General features: G+C 55.2%; 1 protein-coding gene across 1 annotated transcript; it reads right to left on the bottom strand.

The window, feature by feature from the left end:
* Positions 1-2,047: 2,047 nt before the first annotated feature.
* MINDY4B (MINDY family member 4B) lies at positions 2,048-12,215 on the bottom strand. The gene is made up of 11 exons (XM_082003754.1): positions 11,939-12,215; positions 11,648-11,675; positions 9,060-9,179; positions 7,564-7,655; positions 6,608-6,773; positions 6,097-6,162; positions 5,487-5,557; positions 4,566-4,638; positions 4,055-4,207; positions 3,759-3,939; positions 2,048-2,208 (listed from the first exon to the last, which is right to left on the bottom strand). The coding sequence occupies exons 1-11, from the start codon at positions 12,043-12,045 to the stop codon at positions 2,066-2,068; spliced, it is 1,200 nt and encodes a 399-aa protein (XP_081859880.1). The 5' UTR covers positions 12,046-12,215; the 3' UTR covers positions 2,048-2,065.

Raw genomic sequence — 12,215 nt, 5'->3', positions numbered from 1 at the left:
TGGTTTCTCTTCCTTTTTCTGTCTGTGGCAACCAGACGGGCATTTGCTGCACCTGGTTTTGTGAGCAGGACGGGGAGCAGTAGTGTGTGGGTGAGCTGGGGCCGGGGTGGGAAACGGGGGGCCTGATGGTGATGGCGCTGCTGAAGGGACAGGGGACCCTGCTCCTGACGCCCCGATCCCCTCCCTGCGCTGGTGGCCAGCGTTGCCAGTGTGGTCACGGCAGGGTGATGGGCTGGCGCAGACCCTGACTGCAGCACGAGCGAGAGCCGGTGCAGGCAGGGCCAGACGCGCTGACCGTCCCCACGGCGTGTTGGGAGCAGGAGAACGGGCTGGCGCTGCTGCCTCGCCGTGGAAAACAGCTCTGGAAGGCCGGTCTTTGCACGCTTTTCTCTCCATAGTAAGCTGTCTAGGTGTTATACAGCATACATAGCCTTGCAATATACCGTGTTGTGCTGGGTGACCGAGCTTTGTTAGCATTTACCGCAGTTTCATTCATTCATTATTAATTCATTATTTGCAAGAGTGCATGCCAGTACTCCCCAGTTAAAATAAGTAAGTGCCAACTTGCAGCGTCTTGTTGCAAGGCCCCTGCCTGAGCCTGGGCTCTTCTCCACCCTCTTGGCCCTGGCTCCAACGCGCAGCCCCGGCGGGCAGCCCCGGCTGCTGCTGGGCAGCCAGCGTGGCCTTCCCAGTCTGGCTGGAGGCTCTGGTGGGGTGGAGGCACAGGGTGCCCGGCCGCCTGCAGGCAGGCTGCCTGTCACCTGCCAGCACCCTCTGGGTCTGGCTTGTGCTGGCAGCTCTGCGACCGGCACCGGGCGCTGCCATCTTGCTAATGCCTCCCAGGTTTTGGGTGCTCCCACCCTTGCCCCAGGCCCTTCAGCGTGGTGCCCGTGCCTGGGCGGCGCTGGCACGCCTGTTGCGGTGTCACCAGGGCTGCGGGCGCCTGGGGTCTGCAGGGCTTCGGCTGACTCACAGCTCTGCAGCGGGAAAGCCACGCACTCGAGGGAGCTCTGAGTTGACCAGAAATTGAAGAATTGAATGACTTGTCATTCAATTCACACAATGACAAGTGTAGACCCCACGTTAGCTTGCTAACCAGCGGGCTCCTCGCCCCACCCGCGGTGAATCTCAGGCTGGTTGTGAACACTTTTTTTTTTTTTTTTTAAATTCAGATTATTTAAATCAAACTGGTTTTGGTTCTGGATCACTTGCAGAAGAGTTTATTGTTCTCAGTACAGTTGTCATTAGCAACACACATTTTGGTATGACTAAGAGGTTTTTTTTGGGTGTTATCTATAAAAAAAGGAAGTGGAAGCTGGTTAATGTGAGCGAGGAGCGATGTGCTCTGCCCACGCTCGCCAAGCTTCTGCAAGGTGCCAGGACTTGGCCGCACTCAGAGTCAGTAAAATCACTGAAATCACAGGAAGGAGCACCTCATGAGACTTTCTTTTGCCCTGGTCCCCATGTACGAGCTGTGCTTCCCCGCTGGTGCACAGGATGCACAATAGCTCCATGAGCCAACCGGGCTGGGGTCTGCGCTTGAGCTGTCGCCAAAGCAGGAGAGAGACCTGGTTGCAGAAGTCACAGCTGCAGAGAGCTGGGAGCAAACCTTACTTATTGCAAACAGCTAAATTAGTTGCACACACTGGATTAAATAAATTACATGCACACAGTATTGTCAATGCTCAATATTGATTTCACTTCCCCTGCACTCTTAAGAGACGCCTTGATTTCTTTAACATCTCTGCCTGGCATGGGAGGAAAGCAAATTGCCATCCTCTTTCCTTTTTCTGCCAGCTGTCGTGGGAAGCAGAAGAACCGCATCCTACCACCTGGAAAACGTGTGCAGTGAGGCACCGTCACTGGCGACTATTCCTCACCGGCACAGGCTTTCGCAGTGGGTGTAATGCCTTGCTGAGCAGGGCGTCTGCTCAAGGCGCCAAAGGCTGTTTTATTGGTGAAAGCGCTTTTTCTCCTCCAGACCGCAGTGTTTGGTGGAGTCGGCAGCGAGTGAGTGGGGGATGCCAGGACTCCTCAGAAGAAGGGGTCTGTCCTGTTGGACTCCTCAGAAGAAGGGGTCTGTCCCATTCCAGTTGACGGTCGCGCCCGCCCACTTGGTCCTGATTGCCATCTCCAAGAATGGACGCCTCTTCCCTGGGCTGCTTCGGTCTTCACTTCGGTCCTCTTCCCAGTGATGCGAATGTGTGTCTGAAAAGGAAATGCAGTTTAAAAAAAAGGTCTAAAAACCCCAACCCCCCCTCAAAAAAGTTTTAGAAAAGGTTAAAAGCAGAACCGGCAGGACGGCTGCAGGTATGCTGCTTGCCTTGCCCCAGGAGGAGCTCGGGGCAGCGCCGACTCGGCCTCCCGGGACTGGTGGGGGCCGCCTTGGGAAATTCAGGTGCTACGAATCCAGCTCTCGACTACTTGCAGGGTATGTTTGCGTATTGTTTTTCCGAACAGACGCAGACTTCTCTGCAGCCACGCTGCGTACCATGACCGTGAATCTCGACTCACCCTTCTTTCCTGCAAATTTAGCCTTTAGTGTGGTGTTTTCAAGTTTCCTACTTTACTTCAAACGCCCTAATGAAAGGAGAGCGAGGGAAAGGGGCTGGGTGTTCGGAAATTGAAGTGCACAGCGCCACAGAGAAACAAGAAACTCGCATCCTAAGCACGCAGCCTGGTTTGCACCCCATTTGATGCTACAAGGAGCAGTTCACTCCTCCTGGTGTGGATTTAAAACCAGAGGGGGAGCACAAGGGCCACAGTGGCACCTGGCTGCTGGGCTGGAAAATACAAACTTAAGTCTAAGATACTGAAAACAGGCTGTTAACCCATCCTGCATGCCAGCATCGCTGCGTTAGAAATAGACTTGTTCGAAATGTTGAATTAATCATGAAACGATTCTGCTTCCTGTTGTATTTAAACTTTGCACTTAGAGGAATGCTCTCTCCTGGGGCTTGTCCCATGGGACGGGAGGGTGTCTGTGGGTTTCCTTCTGCTGGTTGTTCTGGGAGACTTAGTCAGCAGGGCATTCGTATTGGACTGATGGGCCTTAATAGTAACGGAAGATGAAACTCGGGTTTAAACATTTATGTCCGTATTGAGTATTTAGAACAGAAGCTAAAGTTGCATCTTGTATCCTGAAAAACTGTCACTTCTCAAGTAAAAACTCTTTGGCCACATCTGGGAGCATGGGAAAAAAAGGTGAAGTCCTGAGTGGCCCCACAGCGGGACGAGACCGTGGGCTCTGCGCCCGGGGAGGTGAGCCTGGGGCCGGCCCCGCTGCCTGCTGCCGGGATGGCCCCTGCCCCGCTGGCAGCTCAGTGGGCGCCTGCCCACCGGAGCCTTGCTCAGCCCCACCGGCACCGCGGAACAGCTCGGCCTCGGTTTCGCCCCGTGCCGAGCTGTGCCCAGGGACCAGCTGCGGGCTGGGGAGTCAGCGGACCGGCGTTAACGCAGGGATTCAGAAGTTACTACTTTTATAGAAAGCACTCCTATAGCTCTTCCCAGCCACCTGCCTGAGCGTTACGCCTTCTGAAACGGTCGTGGTCCTTTCAAGAGCCGGGTTTTTATTCGTGTCTTTTTACACGGTTGTTTGGAGTAGGCTCCTCGCATTCCACGAGAGGTTACTATCCCACACGGGGCGTGTGCTTACGTTAAATACGCAGCACTGAACGGAGCTGCGTACACACACAGTTCTTGGCGTGGTCTGTCTGTGGCACCCGTGCCTCATCTCCCCCATCAGCCCGGGTGCATACCTATCGTTAGATGGGCTGTTTTCGGCTGCTCCCGCCGCCCGCTGTAGAAGTACAGGTGGAAGACCCTCTCCGCTCTCCAGTCGGCGAGGAGCCGGCTGTCGGTGCCGAAGAGGACGCCATGCCGCCCGGCGACGCTGCAGAGCCAGACGGGCAGCCGGGGCGTCCTCAGCCCTGGGCACACCTGGGGAGGGGTGCGAGGCCTGGCCTGAAATGCGGCCTTTGCCCCGGAGCCTTGGGGTCTGGTGCGCCGGCAGCAGGTGCGGGCCTCCCGGCCGCGGCACCGTGCCAGCTCTCACCTGCCGCTCCGCCGGCGCCCTGCCCCAGCGCAGGTAGCCCACCGGGCCGCGCCGCCGCCGGGCCTCGAGGGCCCCGCCGCCAGGCCCTGGCTCCTGGCTGCCGTCGAGCTGGTGCGGGCTCGCTCGGCCCGTTAGGAGGAGGCTGAGCACGGCCTGCGGGGAGACAGCCCATGGTCACACCACAAGGCAGCAGAACAAGAGCCGTTTGCAAAATGGCGGCTGGTGTCCCGCTCCCGGCTCTGTCGCGCCTGTCATGAGCAGAGGAACGCCAGACTACCTGAGGCTTTATTATTATTGTTGTCGTTGTTGTTATCATTGTTACCACTACTATCATTATTATCATTGTCATCATCGTCTCTTTTTTAAATGGACAGTGATGATTAAAATTTGCAAAATATTTTTCTATGTCCCTACGCTTTTTTGTTCATTGGATTAACAAGTGAGAATTGTTTCCTAAAACAAATGTGGGAGTAATGAAAAAAGAAAACTTGAGAAATGAGGCTAATATTACCTGTGTACAGGTGACGTTTCCAAAACTGAATTTTAAGAGAGGAGTTGCTGCGCAGCCTAAATCTTCTTGAACCCTGTACGACCAAGCACAAAGCGTTATGGTAGCGTCCGGATCAGCGCCTGAGGTGATTGCTGGACATCACTGCCTGATTAACGGGGGACAGGGAGAAATTCCATAGACTCGTTTACGTCTGCTGTCGGCACAGCCGTGCCACTCCGGAACAGCAGTTCTCTGCTCAGCTGGAGCTCCTGCACTTCAGATGTGTTCCTGTTAAATTCAAATATAGGGTCCGGTTCGGACACCCTGCAGACGGCGCCGGGATTTCCCTGGGTGCAACTGCTACTGAACGGCCTCAGTTACACCCAGGCGTAGCCTGAATGCAACTCCTCGAAGTGCAGTTTTTTGCTGAATAGCTCTCACAGTGTCACGTTAGCATGAATCCTGTTTCGTATTGGTATAAATATGCTTCTGTATCTTTGTAAAGTATCTTTACCCAAATCTAATCACACGGGGCTTAGAAAGACCCCATCAGCTACCTCTGCCAGCATATCCTCCCAGCGGAATTCTTCTGTGTCTAAATAAACTTCTTGTGATTTTCCCATCCAACTTTAGTTGGCTGTGACGGTGACTGTCGCTGGCGGTGGGATAACGCCTGGTTTCACACAGCGTGTTGTCTTTGCTGTGTATGCAACGGGCTTCTCTCCTCCCTGCTGCCCCTCCTGCCTGCTCCTGGGTGTGCAGGCAGATACCCGGGGCTACAACACCCGCACCCATCAGACACAGCCAGCGGGTCTGCGTCCGCCTCTTGGGCACTGGCTTCTCCACATTCGACTAGGAACGGACATTTAAGTAAAGCAAGGAAAAGAGCATTTCAGAAGATGTAACTGAACGAGAGGAAAATGTTTAAAAAATGAAATATACCTTTCCAGTGTCCTAGAGAAAAGTAAACTGTATAAAAATAGGATCACTCCATGACTTCCTTCGCCTCTGAACTGGAAAAAGAAATAAGTAATCATAGGGAAGGAATTATGGCAGGTATATGACGTTTAATTAAAACAACTCCTCTGCTTAAACACAACCTTAGGTGAGTATGTTGAGCCAAATGAATAACGTGTTATTCTGGGAAGATTTTGTGACTAGTTTTTCTGAATAGGATCAGGTGAAAAAAAGAAGAAACTTCCAGTTCTTGACTGAACTGGTTTTGTACACTTCTTTTTCCAGATTTTTGCTGAAGGTGCAAGGAACAGTATTTTATACTTGAGTAATGCATAAAATGCTGCCCCTGTTTACCTAACGTTTGTGGACCGAGAGTGCAGACAGCAGTGGGCAAAGTGCTGGGGATCTTAGTGGGAGCTGGATTGTTTCCTGTAGGAAAGGTTAGGAATGATCCATGAACTAGCTGTATGTTAACAGTCTGAATGTCCTGCTGAAGGTGATACTATTGATCTCCATAGGGTCCACTTTTGAACAGGAAATAAGATGCAAGCAAGTAACAAAATAACTCAGAATAAAGCAAATATCCCATACTTACACAGTTTATATGGTCAAAGATGAACTCCTGAGCTGCTGCTTTCTCACAGAACTCAAACAGCTGGATCTGTTGGGCACGAGCGTAGGGGAAGATGTTGTAAAGGAGATATTAATTATATGAAAAAGCGAGCTTTTCAATCCAGTGTTTCCTTTAGACAAATGAAAAAATAATGCAAGAGTCTACTCTGCCGCGTCCTAAACCGAGGAGTTCAGCTCTATAGAAGGAGCTGAGCAACAGCTTTACGTTAACTGCTTTCTCCTTTTTGCGGGAGAAGAAAGATCAGCCTTTAATGAAAGGGAACGGCAGCCTCTGGGTCACCTAAAGCCTCTACGAGGAGGCAGAAGTGTCTTGCAGGCTGGGGCTGGGATGTGGTCTGGGATGATCGCAATTTGTGGTGCACCGCAAGTTGGGGAATGGGTTCATGAGATCTTACGTTTCTTGTCTTTAAACTTTTCAGGCCAAATGTGTCTTTAGAGAAAACCTTGTCTGCAGAAGGCGTTTTCGTACTCACTCTTTCCGTGAAGTTGTCGGCTTTGTAGTCTCCACGTGGCACAACATGGACGGCTGCGGTGACGAGGCAGACCACGGCTCTCCCACCTCCTCCTGCGGCCCACAGGGTGTCCGCCAGGGCCGCAGCCAGCGCCTCCCCCTGCTCCTGCCGGCTTATCCTGCACAGCCTGCTGTACGGGAGGCAGCGGCACGGGGCAGGGACGTGGGGGGCCGGGGCGTCTGTGTCAACGCTCCGTCCTCGGGGGTGCCGAGACCCCCCCAGCCCTGAGGCTGAGCCTGAGTGTGAAAGGGGCCCCTTCCCAGCCGAGGGCTGGATCAGACCCCAGAGGTCCGGCCCCGCACGAGTAATCCGGTGGCTGTGAGGGCTGCGCAGCCGCCACGGGTGGGAATGCAAAGACCCGAGGGACTTTGCAGAGAAGGCAGCTGCTCATCGAGCTGTGCCCATCGTCCTCGAAATGTCACTTTTTGCTTGGTACCGCTGCTGCTGCTGCGGATGTGCTTCCTGTGTGCTGGGAGCGACGTGCGTGCCGCGGGGGCTTTCATCCCGGCGGGGGCTGCTGCATGGGTGTCCCTGACACCCAGGCCTGAGCCCTGCCTTCCCCCTCCCAGCGCTGCCCAGCGCCCGCGGCCCCCGGGGCCAGTGTCAGCCGGCAGCCCGGTGAGCGGCCGTGCAGCGCCAGCACTGCCCACGCGCTGCTGCAGGCGGCGGCCGCGGCACCAAGGCGTGGGACGAGGGAGCAAGAGCCACCGTTACAAAAAGAAGCATTTTGGTGGGAAAAAGCCTTGCCTGGGAGTCAGACAAAGCTTTTCTCCTGGGTGCATGGCCCCCACCTGTAGCTGCAAACCCGAACCTGGGTCCAGTTCAGTTAAGCCTAGAGGCTGGTGCTAGTCTGTTTTAGTCCAAATAACACAAGGAAATAGTTTCTGTATGTCCCGTGGGACGGCTCAGCTGCTTACCTTTCCAGGTGAGTATATTCTGTGGTTCTTACGAAGAGCAGGTATTTGATGATGTGCGCTTGTACAGCCATCAGGACGGCTCTTGTCCCCGCCTGGAAACAGAAAGACAGCACTGCCCGGTGCTAAGGAGCCTGAACCAGCACGTGTGATGTCCTTCTCCTGGAAATCACAGCGATCCCTGGCCAGTTTGAGCCATCCTGCTGCCAGTGGCAGGAGCGTAATTTATCTTTTCTCCCTGGGAATTGAGAGTGCTGCAGACAACTCCTGAGCTAAATGGAAAAGTGAATTGAAAAAGATGTTATGTGCCTAAAAATAAGAAGCCTTTACAGAAGAAGAGACTCTGGGATGGCCCTGGCTGTGTGCTCATGGGGAGGGGTCCCGAGCAGGGGTCCTTCCCTCGCAGTGCTGCAGCCGCAGGGAAGAGCTCCGAGCTCCAAGGTCCAGGTACCATGTATGCCTAGAAGCACCATGGCTTATTTTTTCTCCCCTCCAGCCTCGCAGCAAAGAGACCAGGGTCTCAAGGCGGCGTGGGGCTGACGTGGGGCCGTGCACGAGGGCGACCGTGCCTGCTCCCGGCCGTGCTGGTCGCATACATCAGGGTTGTCGTCACCGAGCCTCTGAACTCAGAGAGTTTCACCTGCATTTGTAAAAACCATTTTAGCCTCCTGGCAGGTTAAGGGAATTTGCAATTTTAGGTGTGTATCTTGGTCTTCTGCTTTCCTGGGGCAGTATTACGATGGTAAGTAAGGAAGAAGAAAACCTCCCTCTTTCAGTAAATGAAAATGTGGTTAAACTCACCTATTTGATTTCCAGGTGAGGTAGAAGAAGTAGGTAACTCTAATTCCCAAAAAAGAAATGGGCAAGTACCACTTGTTTGTGCCCACCTACAACAACCTGCTGCTTCTGTCCTGAGCTTTCACCTTGGAAGCGTTTAGTACCCTGGTGTTTAAAGCTGGTGTCAGCGGCGTGCTGGGGACCAGCACAGTTCATCCCACTTCAGACACGTTTCAGCGTCGCCACTGCGAGGGCAGCTGGAGCTTCGCCCAGGGTAGCGGTAGCTGTGGAGAGTGGCTGCGGCTGGAAGCCCCCGCAACCTGCCCTGTGGAGAAAGCTCAGCCGGGCAGGCGGGCAGACCCCGGGGTGCGGGCGGGCAGACCCCGGGGTGCGGGCGTGCAGAGCACGGGGTGCGGATGTGCAGAGCACGGGGTGCGGATGTGCAGAGCACGGGGTGCAGGCATGCAGAGCATGGGGGTGCAGGCATGCAGAGTGTGAGGTGCAGGTGTTCAGACCAGGGGGTGCAAGCATAGGGTGCAGGCGTGCAGAGCGTGGGGTGCAGGCGTGCAGAGCGTGGGGTGCAGGCATGGAGCGCAGGCGTGCAGAGCGCAGGGTGCTGCCATGGGCTGCAGGGTGCAGGGAGCAGGCGTGCGCATGGCCGAGGCACCGAGTGCTGGCTGCCAGCTCCCGCGGGCGGCCGAGGCCTGGAGAGACGCATTTACCTTTTCTGCCTCCAAAGCATAGGCCAGGTCAGAGCGCGGCTCGCGAAACCTGAAGTACGCTTCGGCCCATTCGCAGCTGAAGAGATGGAACACGTTGCCAAATAGCAGCTTTCGCAGCTCCTGCAGGGGGAGGAGAAAGACGGGCTGGGTTCAGCTCCCTTCTAGCGTGTGAAGGATCTTTAATGTCTGGGTGCCTCGGGGTGCACGTACGGCGTGCGTGCGCGCGCTCACAGCCTGAGCCACATAAAACGGCCAACTGAGAATCAGCCCCCGTAATTTCAAAGCAAAGGTGATGATTGTGGCTAATTCAGTGACTTGACTTCACTCAGCACTCAGCCGCTTCGGTGAAGGACGGCCGCAGTGTGTAGATAACTCTCATTCGGATACACCGCACCTTTCGGGGGAAAGACCTGGCTGAGGCGCGCGCTGTCCTCAGCAGCCCCTCTGGGGACAGAACGAAACGCCCACACGCCTGCCCGTGCAAACCCCAGCCAAGCGCTGGCGCAGCAGCGGCCGGGGCGGCGCGGCGCCGGCGAGAAGCAGCGGAGGGTTCGCCTGTGGCCTCCTGCTCAGGGGGCAGGCGCGGCCATGACCGAGCGTGTCCCGTGCCCAGGGCCCATCCAGGCACGCACAGCCAGCTTGTGCTTTGGCAGCTGAATTAAAAGAGGAAGTTCAACCAGTCCTGTGGCTCCCACCTAGAATAGGTGTCTTGTGACCTCTAACGCTACCGGCGGGCTTCACTGGCGGTACCTTTCAAGGCAAGCGCCTCTCCCCGGGGGCCGGCAGGTGCCGTGCACCAGGGCGGCCAACGGCCGCGGCTGCCCCCTCCCTCTCGTGCCGGTGCGAGGGGCCTGCCCGGCTGCGGGTGGCCAGGGGGCTGAGCCTGCCCCACGCCTCCCCCTGCGCCCCCCAGCCTGTGGATGCTGCCTGGGCCCACCTGGAACATTTTCCTTAATTGACCCGACTTCTGGTCTTTTACTTCTGGCTGAGCGAAGCAAAGCAAACGGACATCATCGCTCTCCCTGTTAAAAGTTTCTCGCCGCTGATGCGGGCGATTCGTGCAAGCGGCTCATGAACCGGGCACAAAGGATGCAGCTGACGCCGCAGCTGCCAGCGCGGTTTTGTATCTGAGGCTCTGCAGGACTGGGCCCTTTCCAGGCGTGTGTTCGGTAGCACGGCCCTGGCCAGGCTTTCACCTCTGCTATTAAGCCCTTGAGCTTTTCCTCAAGTTTGTGCTCGAAGTGAGAGGGGACTGGTTGGCTGTGGGGGTCACGGGCCGTAAGGCCGGCACCGGAGGCCATGCTGCCATCACCCGCAGAAACCCCCTGAGCTTCTGGCGAAGGCTCGTCGTGCGGCGGCAGGCGCCCGTCGCCAGCGCGCTCAAAACCGGGAATTGGGTGGGAACAGAAATACCTTACTGACCTCCCGAACCTCTGCCTCCTGCTCTGAGGCTGCTCGCTAGCCGAGCACCAGAGAGCGGGGAAACATTACGCTTTGTCATTTGACCTATTATCTAATGAGAATTATAGTATGTCAGTTTTAAGGTTGTATTGCAACCGCGTTCTTTAAAACTCTCCTAAATAAATCATTGCGATTACACCCTTCTGTTACAGCTAACAGCAGGCTGCAGCCCTCAGCCCAGCAAGACACCGAGCCTCCCGTAATGCCCGGTGAGGTTCCCGACTCTCTTTCTCTCAATGAGATTATATTACAGCTCATGCTTAATTCAGCAGGGCTGCTCACCGTCGCCATTTCCCAGGAGATGGGCCAGCCGCCCGCGCCTGGAGGGAGCCAGAGGAGCCGGGGCACGGCGGGGCGCGGGTGAGGCGGCGCCGGCGCCGTGGGCTCTCCAGCTGCAGGGGGTCCGTGGCGCCGCTGGACGGAGGAGCAGCCGGTACAGCACCCCGCTCTAGCGGGCGGTGTCCCTGCCCACGGCGGGGGGTTGCACCTGGATGATCTTTACGGTCCCTGCCAACACAAACCCTCCTACGATCCCGGGCCTCTATGAGCCCCTGATCCCATGGCTGCCGCCTCGCTTGCGCCGCCAGTCCCCCCCCGAGCGCTCCCAGCGGGCTGGGCATGACGGCCCGCGACGAGCTTACGGAGGGGCAGGGGCGGCAGGGCACGCGCTGCCAGCGAGCCTGCCCGCGTTTTCCGGCCGTGACGAGCACATCCCCACGAGTATGAAGTAATGTTGTGTTTGTCTGAATTACAGGGAATAAACTTCAGTGCTTTTCAACCCAAAGACACAGCAGGTTTTCCAAATACTCATACTTTAGAGATCTTAATTTGTTATCCTTTTTTCCCGTGTTCTAAAACTGACCCTGAAAACCGTTACTTTTAGACAAAAACGTTAATTTACATTGAGCTACTCTGCCACTTCGATTTAGATTGGGAACACATTCCTTTAAAATACCTGAAGGAAATGCCTGTTTCTTAAAGGAGGAGCATAAGAAATCAATCTCCAGAAAGCTTGTCTGCTGTGCTGCATATATGGGTGTGTGATTTCCTCGATATGCTCACCTGGTGGAACAGTCGCAGAAACCGCTAGACAAACACAAAACGTTATTTTTTAGAAAAACAGTTACCTGATGAGTTGTATTGCTGATTTCCAAACTGAAAAGGGAAAACAAAATACAAATTAAAAAAAACCAAAAAACACAACAGAGGCATTGCTAGCATATGATGAAACAAGAGACCAGCCAGAAAAGAACCTCAAAAGAAAGGAAGAGTAAAAGCTGTTGTGCCTGCATTATTGAGTACATGAAGACCTTTTTCCATGGTCATGTAAGTATTGCCATAAAACGTAACTTAAAAAAAGATAACAAGAAAAGAGCGGGAATTCAAAACATGAAAATGAAGCAGAATAAAAATCTTACCCACGGAAACTAAAAATTTCTCTCCATTTGCTTAGATCTGAAATTTTGCCGGCGATCTCCTCTAGCTCTGTCTGCGGCACGGTGCGCTCGGCCTCCCGGTCACCCATCTGCAGCCGCCCGCACGCCGGGCGGTGCGGAGGGACGCGGGCGCTGGGACTGCTCGGGGAGCGGTCCCCCCCGACCCACACCTCTGCGGGGCACCCGAACCCCCTCTGCCTGTCACCGCCGTCAGCTCCTGCCGTCACATCGCGATTAAACTTTCATTAGAGCCGGTCAC

Source organism: Phaethon aethereus (genome assembly GCF_964289735.1).
Source record: "Phaethon aethereus genome assembly, chromosome: 9".
Classification (NCBI taxonomy): Eukaryota; Metazoa; Chordata; class Aves; order Phaethontiformes; family Phaethontidae; genus Phaethon; species Phaethon aethereus.
This window is presented reverse-complemented; position numbering and strand designations above follow the sequence as displayed.